We start from the raw sequence: 20,563 nt of genomic DNA, 5'->3' as shown, positions 1-20,563 counted from the left end.
CTGACCGCCCTCACTATACACTGACCGCCCTCGCTACACACTGACCGCCCTCACTACACACACTGACCGCCCTCGCTACACACTGACCGCCCTCGCTACACACTGACCGCCCTCGCTACACACTGACCGCCCTCGCTACACACTGACCGCCCTCGCTACACACTGACCGCCCTCGCTACACACTGACCGCCCTCGCTACACACAGACCGCCCTCCCTACACACAGACCGCCCTCCCTACACACAGACCGCCCTCCCTACACACTGACCGCCCTCGCTACACACTGACCGCCCTCCCTACACACTGACAGCCCTCACTACACACAATGCTCTCCAGGTTCTAACTTCTGCTGCACATTGAGCCTCTAAAAAACATATGGCATTGCCGTTTTAAGAGAACGACCCACAGGTGACATCGAGGCTTGGACGAATCCCAGCCAATCAGCTGCCGATCACGTGATCTTTGACGCGCAAAACATGTTTACAATAGGACTAGAGGGGCGGACACGTCGTCCAATCAGAGAACAGCCGACAGAACGAATTTCTCCATGACGACGGAAAGGCCAATCAAGGACAGGATAGCTGTGTAACATTTCCACACACCCTCTGGAGCTTGGCCCATCCAATCAGTGGAGAGGAGCGCCGGATGTGACGTCAGTGGCCAGACAGGAAGTGCTGGTGTGCGCTAAGGAGCCATGGAGGCGGCGGGAGAAAGAGTGAGATATACATAAGGGGAGTAGTGAGGGCGCCGGGCGGCTGGAGAGGAGCGGAGCTGGGGGCAGTGCTGGGAAATGAAGGCAGGGGTGGTGAGGAGTGACTGGGACACACTGAGGGGGGGACACAGACAAAGGGGAGAAGGAGAATGGAGCAACAGGTTGTGGCTGAGCGGCAGCTAGTGTGGAACTACAACTCCCAGCAGGTCCTGGCAGGCTTGCTGAGTGTTGTACTCCTGCAACAGCATTAATCACATATGGGGAGAAGGGGGAGTTGTGCTCGCTGCTTGCTGTCAGTGAATGGGCCAGCACTTGTACAAGTGACAATACTTCACTGCTGAGGGTTTGTTACAGTTGTGTCCAGACTCCAGCCTGTGCAGACCCTCCGACATCAGCCGTACAGCTCGCCCCGCACAATCAGCCAGTCAGCCTGTGCAGACCCTCTGACATCAGCCGTACAGCTCGCCCCCCACAATCAGCCTGTGCAGACCCTCCGACATCAGCCACACAGCTCGCCCCCCGCAATCAGCCTGTGCAGCCCCTCCGACATCAGCCGTACAGCTCGCCCCCCACAATCAGCCTGTGCAGACCCTCCGACATCAGCCACACAGCTCGCCCCCCGCAATCAGCCTGTGCAGACCCTCCGACATCAGCCACACAGCTCGCCCCCCGCAATCAGCCTGTGCAGCCCCTCCGACATCAGCCGTACAGCTCGCCCCCCACAATCAGCCTGTGCAGACCCTCCGACATCAGCTGTACAGCTCGCCCCCCACAATCAGCCTGTGCAGACCCTCCGACATCAGCCACACAGCTCGCCCCCCGCAATCAGCCTGTGCAGACCCTCCGACATCAGCCACACAGCTCGCCCCCCGCAATCAGCCTGTGCAGCCCCTCCGACATCAGCCGTACAGCTCGCCCCCCACAATCAGCCTGTGCAGACCCTCCGACATCAGCTGTACAGCTCGCCCCCCACAATCAGCCTGTGCAGACCCTCCGACATCAGCCGTACAGCTCACCCCCTGCAATCAGCCTGTGCAGACCCTCCGACATCAGCCGTACAGCTCGCCCCCCACAATCAGCCTGTGCAGACCCTCCGACATCAGCTGTACAGCTCGCCCCCCACAATCAGCCTGTGCAGACCCTCCGACATCAGCCGTACAGCTCGCCCCCCACAATCAGCCTGTGCAGACCCTCCGACATCAGCCGTACAGCTCGCCCCCCACAATCAGCCTGTGCAGCCCCTCCGACATCACATCAGCCGTACAGCTCGCCCCCCACAATCAGCCTGTGCAGACCCTCCGACATCAGCCGTACAGCTCGCCCCCCACAATCAGCCTGTGCAGACCCTCCGACATCAGCCGTACAGCTCGCCCCCCACAATCAGCCTGTGCAGACCCTCCGACATCAGCCGTACAGCTCGCCCCCCACAATCAGCCTGTGCAGACCCTCCGACATCAGCCGTACAGCTCACCCCCTGCAATCAGCCTGTGGAATCCATTAGCCAAACAGCCTGCCCCCCCCCCCCAATTAGCCGCTGCAGCCCTCCACCATCAACTGTACAGCCCCGCCCCTTGCAATGAGCCGGTGCAGACCCCCCAACATTAGTTGTACAGACCGGCCCCCCCCACAATCACCTGGTGCAGACCCGCTGACATCAGCCATACCGCTCGGCCCCCTGCAGTCGGCCACTGCAGCCCATCAGTCACACAGCCTGCCCCACAAACACCCCCCCAATCATCTGGTGCAGCCTCTCCGCCATCAGCTGTACAGCCCGGCCCCCGCAATCATCTGGTACAGGCCCCCCAATATCATCTGGTGTACCCCAGCTCTTCATTTATTAGGCCCCTGTGCCCCTGCAGACCAGCTCTTTTATTAGGCCCCTGCACCCCCGCAGACCAGCTCTTCATTTATTAGGCCCCTGCACCCCCACATACCAGCTCTTCATTTATTAGGCCCCCGCAGACCAGCTCTTCATTTATTAGGCCCCCGCAGACCATCTCTTCATTTATTAGGCCCCTGTACCCCAGCTCTTCATTTATTAGGCCCCTGCGCCCCCGCAGATCAGCTCTTCATTTATTAGGCCCCTGCCCCCCGCAGACCAGTTCTTCATTTATTAGGCCCCTGTGCCCCCCGCAGACCAGCTCTTCATTTATTAGGCCCCTGTGCCCCCGTAGACCAGTTCTTCATTTATTAGGCCCCTGTGCCCCCCGCAGACCAGCTCTTCATTTATTAGGCCCCTGCGCCCCCGCAGACCAGCTTTTCATTTATTAGGCCCCTGTGCCCCCGCAGACCAGTTCTTCATTTATTAGGCCCCTGTAGACCTGCTCTTCATTTATTAGGCCCCTGCCCCCCGCAGACCAGCTCCTCTTTTATTAGGCCTCTGCATCCCTGCAGACCAGTTCTTCATTTATTAGGCCCCTGTACCCCCGCAGACCAGTTCTTCATTTATTAGGCCCCTGCACCCCGCAGACCAGCTCTACATTTATTAGGCCCCTGTGCCCCCGCAGACCAGCTCTTCATTTATTAAGCCCCCGCAGACCAGCTCCTCTTTTATTAGGCCCCTGCATCCCCGCAGACCAGTTCTTCATTTATTAGGCCCCTGCACCCCGCAGACCAGTTCTTCATTTATTAGGCCCCTGTACCCCCGCAGACCAGTTCTTCATTTATTTGTCCCCTGCGCCCCCGCAGACCAGCTCCTCTTTTATTAGGCCCCATGTCCACTCTGGCAGCCCATTACCCAGGATGATTGTATTGTGCTCACAATGGGAGCTCCTCTTCCTTTGTAAAAAACCAGTTCGGCCACGGACGCTGCTCAACACCAGATATGAGCGGGTTCGACCCCCATCACCGATCAGCTGGGTATCATCTCTGGCTGAAAAGTGAGGGTGCTGACTGTCGGACCCCCTCCTGTGTGATATTGATGCATCCTTTGCCGCCATCTGACTTGTTTGCTCTGGGCCGTATAACACTTCTGTGTCCCCACCATCACGGCTATGTACCAGTATGAGGCATCACAGGAACGACCAGCTTAGTGCCGTGTGCTATGGCAGCACAGGGTGGGCGGGGGGTACGGTTAAAGTCAATGGGGTTCATCTGAAATCTCAGAGTGTGTAGCCTAAAATCCCTGAGTGCCTGTGACCCCTCTGTTGCTGGGATCAGTGCGGATCTGTGACCATCAAACCTGTAACCATCACTGAGGTTTATACTCTTCTCCTCCGTTCAGACGCTGCCGGCAAGAGAATCTGAGCGAGATGCCCCTCATGAGAAAGATGCCTTGGGACTGCCTTCCAGCAGGGGTAAGTGTGAGGGGCAATGGGACGATCATTCACCAATTTATATCCTCTTTATGGATTTTTTTTTTTTTATACAATAAAGGTATTACTTCATTAAACCCCACCACCAATGTGTAGACACAAGGGGCCTGGCTTGACTACTGGAATAAGCAGTCAGCCATCCAGCCCCCTTTACACTCCGCTCTGGTCATTTTTATGGACTCTTTTCTACTTAGGTGATGGCGTTACTGAAGTGAAAAAGGATGCGTGTCTGGGCGTCCTGCCTAGCGTGGAGGACGACGCTGTGGAGACTGAGAAGGAGAACCTGAACTTTTCTCCTCCGGTTCGAGGTCTGTCAGGTACGATGCCGCCTCCTCTGGGACGTCCTCACCGCTATAGACCTGCGGCAGCGCCTGGCGTGGGGTACATAGGTACATTCTGCTCTTTTTCTTCTTGACAGGTCATGCATCCAAGTCCCTCCCAACACCTCCATCTTTGATGTCTTCCCCAGTCTCCAGCAGAGCCAAGATGTCTCTTACCGGAGCTGGGAAGACGCCTCACACCTCGCAAACATTGGCAATGCGACTGCTGAATATTAACCGGGACGGGGTGGACAAGATACATCGTGCCAGAAAGACCATCCCACGGGCCGGACATGTGAGTGCCTCACCCCGCTGCTGCGTCCGGCCGCGGACTTCTGGGGTCCATGTCTATTTGACCATTTACCTGTGTCTTGTAGATGTCGGGAGAAGGAATGTTCTTTACAGATGGAATGAAGCAGATGATGAGGAAGGACGCTATGGGACATAGAAACAGCCCAGGTACGGTCCGACGATAATTCCAGGAAAGGAGGAGCACACACGTATGCCATGTCCTAATCCACACGAGTGGTGGAGATCACCGGCCGGATCCTCTGGACTGGAGAAGAACAGGCTGGTGCTACAAGAAATCCACATGATGGAGCATTCATAGTCCTTCCCACCGCACACCAGTATCCTCAGTGGATCTACCCAGTGTGGAAGGTCCCAGTACTGGAGACATGCCGCCCTGCAGGTTATGTCCTTGTCACACATTAGATCTTCTATTTTTTTCAGATTCTACTCAGAAAAGAACCAGCGCCTTACATAACGCTCACACCCTCGCTGCCATGTCCAAGGATCCTCAGGTCAGTGACCGTAAAGCGTTGGGTGAGAAATGGTGACATTTTGCCATCACTTTTTTCACATAGTTCAGTAGTAAAAGCGAATTTAAGAAATGTTGCCATATATATTATTAGAAAATAATGCTTCTTTCCCCACTTATGAGCCGCTTCTTCCCCTCTCCCCTCCTTTTGATCGCATCATTCACTCAGAAATGCTGCTAAAATATGTCTTACTCGAAGTCATGAATCAGGTTACAACTGCCCATTGAAGTCTGTTGGGGTGCAGCTCTTTACTAAGTGGTTTTTCTCCCCCCCCCCCCCCCCCCAAGTGTTAGATTCACAGCCACAATGCTCAGCACTGCTGTGTAATGTGTTTCATGTTACTACTTTCCAGTAAAGAGAAGGAGATCCAGCTCAACGAAATAGTGAAAAATCCATAATTTATTTCACTTAAAATATAGTGAAAGGACAAAACATCAGCATACAAAAAAATTAAAACCAAGGTCAACGCGTTTCCGGTGACTAAGCACCCTTAATCATGATTAAGGGTGCTTAGTCACCGGAAACGCGTTGACCTTGGTTTTAATTTTTTTGTATGCTGATGTTTTGTCCTTTCACTATATTTTAAGTGAAATAAATTATGGATTTTTCACTATTTCGTTGAGCTGGATCTCCTTCTCTTTCCTGTTCGTCCACGCCCTGACACAGCGGTTCCGTGCTCCGAGCTCTTGGGAATGTCGGTATGGTGAGCTGGATTTTGTTTTTTACTACTTTCCAGTACATGTTTTATCTCATCTTAGAGCTGGAATCACAGAGCTTAGTACTGCTGTATAATGTCCTGCATGCTGCTTCTACTTTCTAGTGTGTCTTGCCTCATCTCCGAGCTAGGACCACAGCTACAATGCTCAGTAACGCTTTATAATTTGCTGCTTTCTAGTACAGGTTTTATCTCAGCAGTGATGGATTCACAACTACACTGCTCAGTAATTTTGTATAATGTCCTGCATACTGCTGCTGCTTAATAGTATGTGTTTTAGGTAATCTCAGAGCTGGATTCATAGCTACACTGCTCAGTGCTGCTGTATAATGTGCCGCATACTTCTATAGCTTTATAGTATGTGTGTTATGCCATCTCATAGCTGGAATCACAGTTACACGGTTCAATGCTGCTATATGATGTCCTGCACGTTGCCGTTTCATCTCTTCTCAAAGCTGCAAACAGAGCTATTCTGCTCAGTGCTGCTGTATAATATTCTGTTGCTTTCTAGTACAAGTCTAATATAAGCTCAGACCTGGAATCACAGCTACACTGCTCAGTGCTGTATAATTTGCTGCTACTTTCTAGTATATGTCTCATCTCAGAGCTGGAATCACAGCTACACTGCTCAGTACTGCTGTATAATGTCCTGTATGCTTCTGCTTTTGAGCTTGTGCTCATAGACAGGGGTGAAGGAATCTCTTATTTTGTGTGTGCAATGTTTAAGAAGCATCATAGGAATTAAACGTCTCCACCCACTGCAAGAGAGACAACTCTATGATTGATGGGGGCTCCGGATGATGCGTCCCCTTCACTCCACCACGTTCCTTCCACCACTAAGCTCACTGTTGGAACTTTACCATTGAACACTAGGGCTTGTGACGGACGGACAGTACAGGCTCTGGAGTTACGCATCAGAAAACTGTAACCCCCGATCAAGATATGTTGTAAAATTGTGTCGTGCAATTTTGGACCATTTTAGATTAATTATGTAATTTTACTTTTCTCCCAGGGGTCTTCAATACCCTCGTCAGCGGCTCCAGGATCCTCCCGGGACCCTGATGGCATGGAGGGTGAGGACTGGGAGCCAGATGTGGGCACAGAGTTCAGCCTTTTCTATGACAGCATGTCTATGGAGGACCAAGGAGACAGCGACAGCAAGGTAGATAGAGACCTTAGACCCTTAGTAGAACGTGCAATTATCTAGGAGCTGACTCCATTATCTAATGTCAGGAGGAATACGATGAGGAGGATGATGAGGAGGAGGAAGAAGGATCTGGAAACCAGTCAGAAAGGGTGAGTGGATCCATTGGCTTCCTAGATGCCTTATGCCCCCAGTTACTGTGTCCGCCGATATTGAATCGTACTCGGTCCTTCCAGAGCACCAGCAGCCTGAAAAAGAAGGGAAAAAAGAAGTGGAAGATGGACAAGGCCTGGCTGAAACCCACACGTAAAAGGAAGAGGCGGGAGAGAGAGAAGCCTGGAGCAGGTGAGTGATGAGGACGTGGCGGGTGGATGCAGGACGGGACGGCGTGATGGCTGTGATGATATGTTAGGATGATTTGTACCTTGGTCGCCACAGAGCTGTCGCCTTACCTTCTACCCTCCTCTTGTAGCTGCTAGTACTGTAGGGGGATCACACAGTGAGTACACAGAGGTGCCGCTAGGATCCCTGGATCTGCCTAGTGAGGGGACTCTGTCTCCCAATCACACAGGTAACTCGTCCCCCAGTGTCCGCTGTGCATGCCGGCATTGTGTGCCCTCGCCTTATGCTCTATTCACACCATCTTTTCCAAGCCAACCCTTGTGCTTTGTCCCCTCACTAAAGATCCCGTGGCTGTTGTTTGCCTCTGCCCCTCACGCTATGGCTGCATGACCGTATGCGCTTCCTTCCTTACACGGTGGGTTTTTTGTTTTTTTTAGGTGTTTGCAATGAATCCAGCTCCATGGACACCGAGCGATTCGAAGAACTTCCCCTGTGCAGCTGTCGTATGGAGGCTCCTAGCGTGGAGAGAGTCTGCGAGCAAGCCAATAACATGTGTATGGCCACCGAGAGTGTGGATGGAGAGGTAGGAGAAGAGGTGGAGCGAGGGGACGGTGGGATGGAAGATAAAAAGGGGGTCTCGTAGAGCTGAACTTGTGAGAAGGAGTGGGTAATGGTATTTGCAAACAATGGGATCAGTAAGTGCAATCTCTCCTCGCCTGCAGTCTGTCCGGAAATGCAGAGGGGGCGGTCGCATCTATATAAATGGGTAAAATAGTAGCGTTTGTAAAAAAAAAAAGGCAAAAGTCCCCTCATTTCTGAAGAGCAGATGGAAGTTTACTTCCTGGGTGTCTGCAGTATTGGAGGTCTCCTAGGCGAGGAGCACAGCGCTTACAAGCTTTTGCTATAGAGCTTGTGAGCACTGCACGGAAACTGAATGGATCCAGGCAGGCAGCATGGGAGAGCGAACAGATCGGTCCCGTGACTTGTGCATGCCCCTGCTCTGAACTGTTAATCTTCAGGAGTTCATCTACCCCCTCCATTCCCAGGAGGCTTCAGGGCGGATTTAGGACAAACCCTTTAGGGAATGTATACAGCGGGCATACACACAGCCGGCTACAAAAAAAAATGTGCTGCTTTGTACAGTGACAGCATAATAAATTAGAATTTAATGCAGCAAAGAAAATCCGCAGCATGAATTCAGCTGTCAGTATTGCCTTGCAGATTTCACCCTTTGATGCAAAGTCTCAGCATTTCCACAGTGAAATCTGCAGCATTTGGTTCAGACTTTCTGCCTCCGACTACAGCCGTCCCGTCATCTCTGTACGGACAGTAAATGCACGGATCGTCATTTTGCAGATGATTGCATGGCGTAAAGTGACGTCATTTTTATCTTTTTAATTTCAGCTGAGTGGATGTAACACCCCCATCACCAAGCGAGAGACCATGCGTCCTTCCAGCCGAGTGCCTCTCATGGTCCTTTGTGAAAGCCACCGTGCCAGAATGGTGAAGCATCACTGCTGCCCCGGATGTGGATATTTCTGCACCAGCGTACGTGCCCATCATATGCCTGAAGATCCGGGGAAATCTGTGCTCTGCGCCTGGCATTGTAACCAGGAGTGTAACTATGAGGGGGGACAGAGAGATCTTGTGGTTGCCCTGTGCCCTGGAGCCTGCGGAGGCACCATATAATTCACGTGTGATATTTGGGGGGCTGGCTATAGATCAGGGAGTGGGTTCACGTCTGGCTTAAGTGTGTCTAATGATTCTCTTCCACCCGATCTGTAGGGCTCGTTCCTGGAATGCCATCCTGATTTCCGGATCAATCATCGCTTTCACAAGGCCTGCGTCTCCCCTATAAATGGCATCATTTTCTGTCCTCACTGCGGAGAGGACGCAACAGAAGTGGAGCAGATTACCATAGCAAAAGCGGATACCCCCGTGCCCGTTCCTGCCCCACCTCCTCATGACAGCAGCGGTCCGGGCCGGGCAGACACCACACAGCCCAGGTGGGCCGGCGTCCCTCTATCTAGATTGTGCATAATGTTGACGCTTTTATCGGTTTATGACGTGTCTCTTTTCTACTTCAGCGCACGGATGAGCGGCGTAGGTGATGGCAAACGTTCACTTCTCGATGATCCAGCTCTCAATGGAGGCGCTGAAGGCCCCTCTGTTCTCCTTCCGTCTGGGGCGGCTCTCAGTGCTGCTGGTCTGCCGTCTGGTCCTGCCCGAGAAGCCTTACAGAAAGCATTGATGTCCCAAGAAACTGACAAGTAGGGCATTTGTCTTATTACGTGATTTTGTCCTCCTTTCCCGGACTGTATATGTATCAATTCTCTTGTTTTTCCAGTTTGAACCAGCAAAAAAGAGAAGGAAGAAGCAGAAAGAAGATCCGCTACAACTCCAGGCAGCTCTACCTTAGTGTCAAGGGTGGGGAGCTGCAGAAAGTCCTGCTCATGCTGAGTGAGTACCTACCCCCTCTATACTCCACCGTAGTCGTCTGGCCTCCATACACATCAGACTATAGTCTGAACCCACTTATTTTTGGTGGGACCACGTAACCATCTGACATGTAATGGGGGTCACCAGACATTCCCCCAATAGAGAATTCTCTTGGACATAAGCTGCCACCAAAGATGTCTTACCCGGCTCATGCATGTGTATATAAATATCTGTGCCACCTATTATGTCCTCTACATTTACTATGCGGACAGAAAAGACCCCTTTAAAGAGGATGTCCGAGACTTATTCTTTATTTTGGCTCGGCACTTATCCAGCACTTACTCGCTAACTTACCCGACTGTGCTGCCCTGTGATGATCTCTCCCAGGACAGCTCCTGCCGGTCATTCTCCATCTTTCTCTGATGTCAAGTCTACAGAGCAATTCCGTCTCTTCCGCTCTGCACCTGCCGACGCCATAATGATTTACAGTCAGCCCACCGCTGTCTTAGGCTAAGATCGGCTGTCAATCAACATGACGTCAGAAGAGACGGCGCATCCACAGAGCAATGTGGAAAAGAAGGAACTGCTCTGTCGATGTGACATCACAAGAAGCTGGAAAATCGCTGCCAGGAGAGATCGTCGGACAGGTACCTGCCGTTAAGGAGGGAAAATAAAAAAAATTTAAAAAAAAGTCCCAGACAACCCCTTTAATTTATGCCGTTCTCTACATCCTTTGTCATTATTTACATATTTTGAGATTTCTTTTTCTGTAGCTACAGATTAGAGACCTTCTCACACTCACACATCCATGTTTTCCTCATTATTCTCATCTTCCTTTAGTGGATAACCAAGACTCCAGTTTCCTAAATGACCAGCAGTTAAAGAGAAGTGCCCTCCATGCCGCGGCCCAGAGAGGAAGCATGGAGCTGTGTCACATCCTCATACAGGTGGAGCATTGCAGTCCGTGTATCTGTATATATGTGTCTGTGGATATAATGTTTACACCGCCGTATTCTCCCCTGCAGGCGGGCGCCAACTTCAACGCCACCGACAAGGTTCTTCGTACCCCTCTACTAGAAGCCGTTGTCAATAATCATCTGGAGGTGGCCAAATATTTGGTCCAGTGTGGAGCTTGTGTGTACCATCAGGTGAGGCCGCACATCCGCACTGTTATCTTCACTGGGGTCTGGGATGACCATTGCCGCTCGTCTCAATGCCTGGGACTGTTGGATGTAGCCGGATGCTAGACTGGACTATCCCTGTGAGTCCCTTACACATGAATGGAGCAGCTTTGCTCGTGCCGATCACATTATCCTGCTCACTCCTATTTGATGAGAAGAAAGGAGGGGGATCTTTAACCTCCAGCTATCAGATATTTATCACTTTATGAATTGATATTCTTGTAAGATCAGAGCACTAGGTGGCGCTATTTTTGCAGAATTTTCCCAATCGTCAGTTCTGTAATATGTGATAATAGATTGGGGGTCTCGGCAGTGTAGACTTACCCCCTGACATTGTCTCATTTCTCAGGAGGAGGACGGCTCCACCTGCCTTCACCACGCCGCCAAAAGTGGAAATCTAGAGATGCTGTGTTTCCTGCTTTCGACGGGACAGGTCAATGTAAATGCCCAGGTGAGCGTGTCAGTCCATATATCTGTCTGTGTGTATATGTGTAATATATAATATATGTATCTCCACATGTTGGTGCCATCATACAAGACCTCATTTTTAATGCTGTGATGTATTTTTAGGATAATGGTGGCTGGACACCCATCATCTGGGCTGCGGAGCACAAGCACATTGATGTCATCCGTACGTTGCTGACAAGAGGGGCAGATGTTACTTTGCAGGACAATGTGAGTACCCGACCTGTTACCCCCTCATTGCTGTCACACTGTCTCTTGCTGGGACCAATCACTAAATCTTTTGAGGGATTTTATTTTGTCCCCGTGACAGGAGAAAAACATCTGCCTACACTGGGCGTCCTTCACCGGCAGCGCGGAGATTGCGGAGGTTTTGCTGAATGCACAGTGCGACCTGCATGCAGTAAACTTCCACGGGGATACGCCACTGCACATATCGGCTCGTGAAGGCTACATCCACTGCGTAAAGTAAGAGACGTCTCTGCTGCTCGTACAACACTGGCCCGGGAAAGTCTACGGACAGCGTCAGCATTTGCTTGGAGTGGTCACATCTCTTTTAGCTAAATCCTGACGGTGTGTGACTTCGATAGGAGGTGGTATTCCCTCTCTGGGCACCTCATGGTTGCCTTCAGTTGAAAGTATCACCTCTGATGTGAGCTATACCGGGCACCATTGTGCGTGGTATTTTTTTTTTTTTTTTTATTGCAGCGGCCATTTTTTATTCCAATACCGTTGAAAACGTTACACCAACTTATTCCACCTCGACGGAGGCTATAAAGGATGAGCTTTTAGCCGCCATCTCATAAACTGATCCCCGTGGATCCTTTCCTGGTGTATATGATATATGTAGGGCTTTTATTAACATGTATATTGATGCACGTTGTTGCTCTCCAGCCTGTTCCTGTCTCGAGGGGCCGACACGGAGGTTCGGAACAATGAAGGCGACACACCGGGCGACCTAACCCTGGAGCACACGGACGTCTGGTACGCTCTGCAGCTCAATCGTAAGATCCGGCAAGGGATCCTCAACAGAGCCGTGCGGACCGAGAGGATCATTAGCAAGTAAGGGAGTGAACCTGGACATGAAGCCGCCGTAGGGGGAAATTCACACCTTGCAGAATAGTCTGAAGATTTTTTTTTTTTTTTGCTTAAAGTGTGTTCTGATTTGGCGACAAGCAGAGGATTTTGGATTTGTACAAGCTGCTGTGATTCATTTCACCCTCCTGATTTTCTGTTACCTTGAGATTCCACTAATGAAGTTTAGCAGCGGAGATAAGGACTTTTTCTAACTTTCTAGCGCCCAACGTGTTTTTCTTAAAAATTATTTTACAATTGCTTCTGCCGGACTTAAAATTGCATTGTTGGGCACCTCATTACGGGACACAGGAAAACCATGGGTGTACACTGATGAGATCGGGAAGCTGACACTTAGGCTACTTTCACACTAGCGTCGGAATCTCCCCGTCGCAATGCGTCGGGCAGAGATTCCGACACTAGCGTTTAACGCACTGCACAACGGAGGCAGCGTATGCATTTCTCCGGCGCATCCGCTGCCCCATTGTGAGGTGCGGGGAGGTGGGGGCGGAGTTCCGGCTGTGCATGCGCGGTCGGAAAAAGCGGTCCGTCAGGAGCAAAAAACATTACATGTAGCGTTTTTTGCTCCCGACGGTCCGCCAAAGCACGACTCATCCGTCGCACGACGGATGCGACGTGTGGCAATCCGTCGCAATGCGTCGTCAATACAAGTCTATGGGGAAAAAACGCATCCTGCAAGCACTTTTGCAGGATGCGTTTTTTGTGCAAAACGACGCATTGTGACGGATTGCAGTTAACGCTAGTGTGAAAGTAGCCTAAGAAATACACTTAAAGGGGTTATCTGGGGGCTTAATTCTAAGCACTTATCGGGAGGTAATTTATCTACCTGCCTGTTCTGCCCTGTGATTATGTCTCCCGGCTCAGAGCATTCACGGACCGCTCCTGCCGTCAATTCTTCTGCTTCCTGTGACGTCACTTTGACAGAGTAGTTCCTTCTCTTCCGCTCTGCTCTGTCGACGGCATCATGTTGATTGACCGCCAGCTCAGTCTAACATAGCGGTTAGCTGTCTATCAATCAATAAGACGTCCTGTTTCAATATTGAGAACGACTTGGGGGCCTTAAACCGCTGTCTTGAATGATGGCCCGCTACTCTAAGCTCTCCATATTATGTTCTTTTAGGGATATCGCTCACGGATACGAACGAGTCCCCATTCCATGTGTGAATGGAGTGGATGAAGAACTTACGCCGGACGACTACAAGTACGTGTCGGAGAACTGTGAGACGTCGGCCATGAGTATCGACCGCAACATAACACACCTGCAGGTAGCGACGTCTCCATGTTCCTGTCTCGTCTTCTGCGTCGGGCGCCATTTCTCCTGCTCACTATTATTTGTGTGTGAACAGAACTGCAGCTGCCAGGACGACTGTTCATCCAGTAATTGCCTCTGCGGACAGCTGAGTATCCGCTGCTGGTACGATAAGGTGAGAGGGTTTCTATTCCGCTCCTCACATCTCCTCCAGCTTGTTCTCGCTGTCGGGCTTCCTCTCCTGACGTCCTCTCCTCTTTCTCCGTAGGATGGTCGTCTGCTGCAGGAATTTAACAAGATCGAGCCTCCTCTGATCTTTGAATGTAACCAGGCGTGTGCGTGCTGGCAGACGTGCAAGAACCGAGTGGTGCAGAGCGGCATCAAGTAAGTGACCACTACACTGCGGTGCCGGGACACCTGGAGCCACTGGTCAATGGTCCAGCTAATAGGGGGTTCCCAGATGATGTTGCCTCCTAAGGGGGCTCATATGACCCGGTAAGGTACATTGTCCTGAGAGGGGCAAACTCTTTATATAATTGTGTCATAAAGCTGACCACACACGTGGAACACCCCCTTGTGTTTGACGATCAGGCATGCTTAAATCGGACATGACCGACCATGCGAGAGTAGTAGGGATCCTGTACACATAAAATTGTTGGACTATTTCTCTATAGCCAGTGAGAATTATATACCCCCAGACAGAGCAAACGTCTTCAAGATTAATAGAGGTTACTGTATTGTCTTGCTGCTTAAAGGGGTGTTCCGGTACGAACAAGTCATCACCTACCCACTAAATCGGGGGGATCCAGCCACTGAGAACCCGGCTGAGGGGCCTACACTGCACAAACCATAGTGAATGAACCCAGCCACCGCCACAGGGCACAATTTCCTTATTTTGCTGATGATGTCTCCATTTGTGATTATCGCTGTGGATTGTTGATAATTTGTTCACACTTTTTATTTTAAAAAATGAATCCCTGTTAAAGGTTGGAATATTTATAGGGGGGGGTCATTCCTTTCTAGTTACGGAAATTTGACAATGAAATAACCGAAATTTCCATTCCAGGGTTCGGCTACAGCTGTATCGTACAGCGAAGATGGGTTGGGGAGTGCGAGCGCTGCAGACCATTCCCCAGGGATCCTTCATCTGCGAGTGAGTATCCGGCTGACGATGCTCCTTATAATGTAGGAATCCCAGAGTCCTGGATGGTCAATCTCCGTTATTATTCTGCTTTTATTAAGCACCGTGGATGAGGATTTGCAGTTTAGAGCACAATTTAGCGAGGCTGCAGCATTAGCCGACACACACATCCTCTAAACTGAACTAAAGCTGAAAAACAGCAGAATAAAATTGTGGCCTCCCCACAAAGAACGACTGAGCGGAGCCTTAAATGTACCAGGAACTTCAGACTGAAGTGGTTATCTTCCGTCTCGGGCACTATGGACCTTGTGGCGTCTGTGGCTGGGGATCTTGTGTCGTCTGGGGACCTTGTCTGGAGCTGCGGACCTTGTGGCGTCTGTGGCTGGGAATCTTGTGTCGTCTTGGGCTTGCGGACCTTGTGGCGTCTGGGGCTGCGGACCTTGTGGCGTCTGGGGCTGCGGACCTTGTGGCGGCTGGGGACCTTGTGGCGTCTGGGGCTGTGGACCATGTGGCGTCTGGGGCTGCTGACCATGTGGCGTCTGGGGCTGGAGACCTTGTGGCGTCTGGGGCTGCGGCCCTTGTGGCGTCTGGGGCTGTGGACCATGTGGCGTCTGGGGCTGTGGACCATGTGGCGTCTGGGGCTGGAGACCTTGTGGCATCTGGGGCTGCGGCCCTTGTGGCGTCTGGGGCTGCGGACCATGTGGCGTCTGGGGCTGTGGACCTGTCTCTTCTGGGGACCATGTGTCGGCTGCGGACCTTGTGGCATCTGTGGCTGTGGACCATGTGGCGTCTGGGGCTGTGGACCATGTGGCGTCTGGGGCTGGAGACCTTGTGGCGTCTGGGGCTGCGGCCCTTGTGGCGTCTGGGGCTGTGGACCATGTGGCGTCTGGGGCTGGAGACCTTGTGGCGTCTGGGGCTGCGGCCCTTGTGGCGTCTGGGGCTGTGAACCTGTCTCTTCTGGGGACCATGTGTCGGCTGCGGACCTTGTGGCATCTGTGGCTGTGGACCATGTGGCGTCTGGGGCTGTGGACCATGTGGCGTCTGGGGCTGGAGACCTTGTGGCGTCTGGGGCTGCGGCCCTTGTGGCGTCTGGGGCTGGAGACCTTGTGGCGTCTGGGGCTGCGGCCCTTGTGGCGTCTGGGGCTGCGGCCCTTGTGGCGTCTGGGGCTGCGGCCCTTGTGGCGTCTGTGGCTGTGGACCATGTGGCGTCTGGGGCTGGAGACCTTGTGGCGTCTGGGGCTGCGGACCTTGTGGCGTCTGGGGCTGCGGACCTTGTGGCGTCTGGGGCTGCGGACCTTGTGGCGTCTGGGGCTGCGGACCTTGTGGCGTCTGGGGCTGCGGCCCTTGTGGCGTCTGGGGCTGTGGACCATGTGGCGTCTGGGGCTGGAGACCTTGTGGCGTCTGGGGCTGCGGCCCTTGTGGCGTCTGGGGCTGTGAACCTGTCTCTTCTGGGGACCATGTGTCGGCTGCGGACCTTGTGGCATCTGTGGCTGTGGACCATGTGGCGTCTGGGGCTGCGGACCTTGTGGCGTCTGGGGCTGCGGACCTTGTGGCGTCTGGGGCTGCGGACCTTGTGGCGTCTGGGGCTGCGGACCTTGTGGCGTCTGGGGCTGCGGCCCTTGTGGCGTCTGGGGCTGTGGACCATGTGGCGTCTGGGGCTGGAGACCTTGTGGCGTCTGGGGCTGCGGCCCTTGTGGCGTCTGGGGCTGTGAACCTGTCTCTTCTGGGGACCATGTGTCGGCTGCGGACCTTGTGGCATCTGTGGCTGTGGACCATGTGGCGTCTGGGGCTGCGGACCTTGTGGCGTCTGGGGCTGCGGACCTTGTGGCGTCTGGGGCTGCGGCCCTTGTGGCGTCTGGGGCTGCGGACCTTGTGGCGTCTGGGGCTGCGGACCATGTGGCGTCTGGGGCTGGAGACCTTGTGGCGTCTGGGGCTGCGGCCCTTGTGGCGTCTGGGGCTGCGGACCATGTGGCGTCTGGGGCTGCGGACCATGTGGCGTCTGGGGCTGGAGACCATGTGGCGTCTGGGGCTGTGGACCTGTCTCTTCTGGGGACCATGTGTCGGCTGCGGACCTTGTGGCATCTGTGGCTGTGGACCATGTGGCGTCTGGGGCTGTGGACCATGTGGCATCTGGGGCTGGAGACCTTGTGGCGTCTGGGGCTGCGGCCCTTGTGGCGTCTGGGGCTGTGGACCATGTGGCATCTGGGGCTGGAGACCTTGTGGCGTCTGGGGCTGCGGCCCTTGTGGCGTCTGGGGCTGCGGACCATGTGGCGTCTGGGGCTGCGGACCATGTGGCATCTGGGGCTGGAGACCATGTGGCGTCTGGGGCTGTGGACCTGTCTCTTCTGGGGACCATGTGTCGGCTGCGGACCTTGTGGCATCTGTGGCTGTGGACCATGTGGCGTCTGGGGCTGTGGACCATGTGGCGTCTGGGGCTGTGGACCATGTGGCATCTGGGGCTGGAGACCTTGTGGCGTCTGGGGCTGCGGCCCTTGTGGCGTCTGGGGCTGTGGACCATGTGGCATCTGGGGCTGGAGACCTTGTGGCGTCTGGGGCTGTGGACCTGTCTCTTCTGGGGACCATGTGTCGGCTGCGGACCTTGTGGCATCTGTGGCTGCGGACCTTGTGGCGGCTGGGGACCTTGTGGCGTCTGGGGCTGTGGACCTTGTCTCTTCTGGGGACCATGTGTCGGCTGGGGACCTTGTGTCGGCTGGGGACCTTGTGGCATCTGGGGACCTTGTGGCATCGGAGGCTGGGGACCTCGTGGCGTCAGGGGTGGCGGACCCCGCAATCCTTGTGGATTGTGAACCTCCCTGCATCGTTTTTCATTTCTGATTCCGTTTCCATTTGTAAATGCAGTTATATTTCCAGCACTGATCCTGGATTACACTCCAGAGCTGCACTCATGATTCTGCTCCCTTTCTCTGCGCTATAGCCCCTTAATCTCTTCTTCCACCTGCAGATACGTGGGGGAGCTGATCTCCGATGCAGAAGCTGATGTGAGAGAAGACGATTCCTATCTCTTTGACCTGGATAACAAGGTTAGAGCCCTAGACTGCGGTCTTTTCCATAGATGTTTAGGTCTTGGCAGCGCTGATTCATATATATTGGGTAACCACACATGTACATTACAGGGGGCACGGGTGGTCTGGTACCCTGTATATCTGTCGTGTAGATGGAGGGGATCACACGTCTGGGGATTCTGGGACCTTGTGCCCTAAATAAGGTGTATGATGGTTATCCTGTCGCCGGTGGTGCGCCACGTCTGCCGTCAGCGCTGACCCCCTCGCTCTTCTTTCTCAGGATGGGGAGGTGTACTGCATAGACGCCCGGTACTATGGTAATGTCAGCCGCTTCATCAACCACCTGTGTGAGCCCAACCTGATCCCCGTGAGAGTTTTCATGTCCCACCAGGATCTGCGCTTTCCCCGGATTGCATTTTTCAGCGGAAGAGAAATCCGTGCCGGAGAGGAGCTGGGGTAAGCGGAAAGTGACAGATTACATGTAATTTGGGTTATTCCTTTTTCTCAGCCCTCGGAGACCTCCACCGCACATGTATGGTAGCTGAGCCGCCGTCCGCTGATATCCTCGGCTATTCCCGCTGTCACCAGGAGGTGGAAAAACAAAATCTCCTGCAGACTTGAGTTAGCCTTGGTGTGTCGGAGGCAGACCTCCCCACTCTGCAGGTCGCCCTGTTATTAACCCCTGGCACTCTGTTTTCTTCTTCTATCTTCCCTCTCCAGGTTTGATTATGGCGACCGTTTCTGGGACATCAAGAGCAAATACTTCACGTGTCAGTGCGGCTCGGAGAGGTGCAAGCACTCGGCAGAAGCCATCGCCCTGGAGCAGAGCCGCCTCGCTCGGATTGAGGTTCCCGATTCTGTGCCTGTCTCTGCGGCTGCACCTCCTCAGACTGTCTTATAGGTTAGACTGCTTACCAGAGCCTAGATGAAGTTACCCTGCAGACGTCAGAGATCCTGCAGAGCATCACACCGTTCACCACTGTCCTGTCCGAGGATAAAGTCATCATCATGCAGAGCTTTTCTCTGCTCGCCATTCTCCTGCCTGATCATTGTCTTGTAAATCGTCCAACCTCATGAGTACAATAAAGATGTTGACTTTTTTATATATATACATAGGATGGTATGCGCCATGTAACGCTCCTTTTGTGATTGTCAGCAGCAGCTGCGAGCAATCCACGGATGTACGGGACGGCCGTGTTGTGTGCAGAGCAGTCAGCTCCGTTGTTTGCAGAGCGCTCTTCCGCATCGGTCGTTTCTATCAGTTTAGATTCCCTTCAGTTGTGAAATAAAGTAGATGGTGAGTAGGTAGGAAATGTTTCTTTCAGCAGCGATTATTTCATCCGCTACAGTTGTGAGTGAGGAGCGCGGGCTCTGCATCCTACATGTGTACACGGGAATATCGCCGCGGGCTCTCCATCCTACATGTGTACACGGGAATATCGCCGCGGGCTCTGCATCCTACATGTGTACACGGGAATATCGCCACGGGCTCTGCATCCTACATGTGTACACGGGAATATCGCCGCGGGCTCTGCATCCTACATGTGTACACGGGAATATCGCCGCGGGCTCTCCATCCTACATGTGTACACGGGAATATCGCCGCGGGCTCTGTATCCTACATGTGTATACGGGAATATCACCGCTGGCTCTGCATCCTACATGTGTACACTGGAATATCACCGCAGGCTCTGCATCCTACATGTGTACACGGGAATATCACCGCTGGCTCTGCATCCTACATGTGTACACGGGAATATCACCGCTGGCTCTGCATCCTACATGTGTACACGGGAATATCACCGCAGGCTCTGCATCCTACATGTGTACACTGGAATATCACCGCTGGCTCTGCATCCTACATGTGTACACGGGAATATCACCGCAGGCTCTGCATCCTACATGTGTACACGGGAATATCACCGCTGGCTCTGCATCCTACATCTGTACACGGGAATATCACCGCGGGCTCTGCATCCTTCATCTGTACACGGGAATATCAGGAATATCACAGCGGGCTCTGCATCCTACATGTGTACACCGGAATATCACCGCTGGCTCTGCATCCTACATCTGTACAGGGGAATATCACCGCGGGCTCTGCATCCTACATGTGTACACGAGAATATCACCGCGGGCTCTGCATCCTACATGTGTACACGAGAATATCACCGCAGGCTCTGCATCCTACATGTGTACACGGGAATATCACCGCTGGCTCTGCATCCTACATGTGTACACGGGAATATCACCGCGGGCTCTGCATCCTACATGTGTACACGGGAATATCACCGCTGGCTCTGCATCCTACATGTGTACACGGGAATATCACCGCGGGCTCTGCATCCTACATGTGTACACGGGAATATCACCGCGGGCTCTGCATCCTACATGTGTACACGGGAATATCACCGCTGGCTCTGCATCCTACATCTGTACAGGGGAATATCACCGCGGGCTCTGCATCCTACATGTGTACACGAGAATATCACCGCGGGCTCTGCATCCTACATGTGTACACGAGAATATCACCGCAGGCTCTGCATCCTACATGTGTACACGGGAATATCACCGCTGGCTCTGCATCCTACATGTGTACACGGTAA

General features: G+C 53.0%; 1 protein-coding gene across 4 annotated transcripts; it reads left to right on the top strand.

Annotated features, from left to right (window-relative positions):
- The first annotated feature begins 648 nt into the window (after positions 1-648).
- EHMT2 (euchromatic histone lysine methyltransferase 2) lies at positions 649-19,068 on the top strand. Of its 4 annotated transcripts, none has more exons than XM_069746393.1 (28): positions 649-714; positions 3,935-4,007; positions 4,220-4,342; positions 4,444-4,640; positions 4,723-4,804; positions 5,078-5,148; positions 6,894-7,043; positions 7,115-7,177; positions 7,262-7,370; positions 7,498-7,596; positions 7,805-7,950; positions 8,772-8,915; positions 9,153-9,373; positions 9,455-9,637; positions 9,715-9,827; positions 10,647-10,753; positions 10,832-10,954; positions 11,337-11,438; positions 11,558-11,662; positions 11,763-11,917; positions 12,344-12,511; positions 13,665-13,809; positions 13,891-13,968; positions 14,062-14,177; positions 14,860-14,946; positions 17,897-17,975; positions 18,238-18,413; positions 18,678-19,068. In XM_069746393.1, exons 1-28 carry the CDS (start codon positions 694-696, stop codon positions 18,856-18,858), a joined length of 3,417 nt encoding a protein of 1,138 aa, XP_069602494.1. In that variant the 5' UTR covers positions 649-693; the 3' UTR covers positions 18,859-19,068. The 4 variants fall into 4 exon arrangements, with proteins under 4 accessions (XP_069602494.1, XP_069602496.1, XP_069602493.1 ...); XM_069746392.1 differs by having other exon boundaries at positions 658-714; positions 4,220-4,414; positions 4,495-4,640; XM_069746395.1 differs by lacking the exon at positions 7,498-7,596.
- Positions 19,069-20,563: the final 1,495 nt, after the last annotated feature.

The sequence above is a fragment of the Ranitomeya imitator genome, chromosome 2, assembly GCF_032444005.1.
Source record: "Ranitomeya imitator isolate aRanImi1 chromosome 2, aRanImi1.pri, whole genome shotgun sequence".
NCBI lineage: Eukaryota > Metazoa > Chordata > Amphibia > Anura > Dendrobatidae > Ranitomeya > Ranitomeya imitator.
This window is presented reverse-complemented; position numbering and strand designations above follow the sequence as displayed.

What these genes read in the sequence shown, in the direction of transcription:
- EHMT2 (XM_069746392.1), top strand. Translation starts at nt 694, where the DNA reads ATGGAGGCGGCGGGAGAAAGA. An exon ending in ATGTCCCAAGAAACTGACAA is followed by an intron (nt 9,638 to 9,714) that starts GTAGGGCATTTG and finishes TTGTTTTTCCAG; the next exon opens with TTTGAACCAGCAAAAAAGAG. An exon ending in CGTGCCGGAGAGGAGCTGGG is followed by an intron (nt 18,414 to 18,677) that starts GTAAGCGGAAAG and finishes TTCCCTCTCCAG; the next exon opens with GTTTGATTATGGCGACCGTT.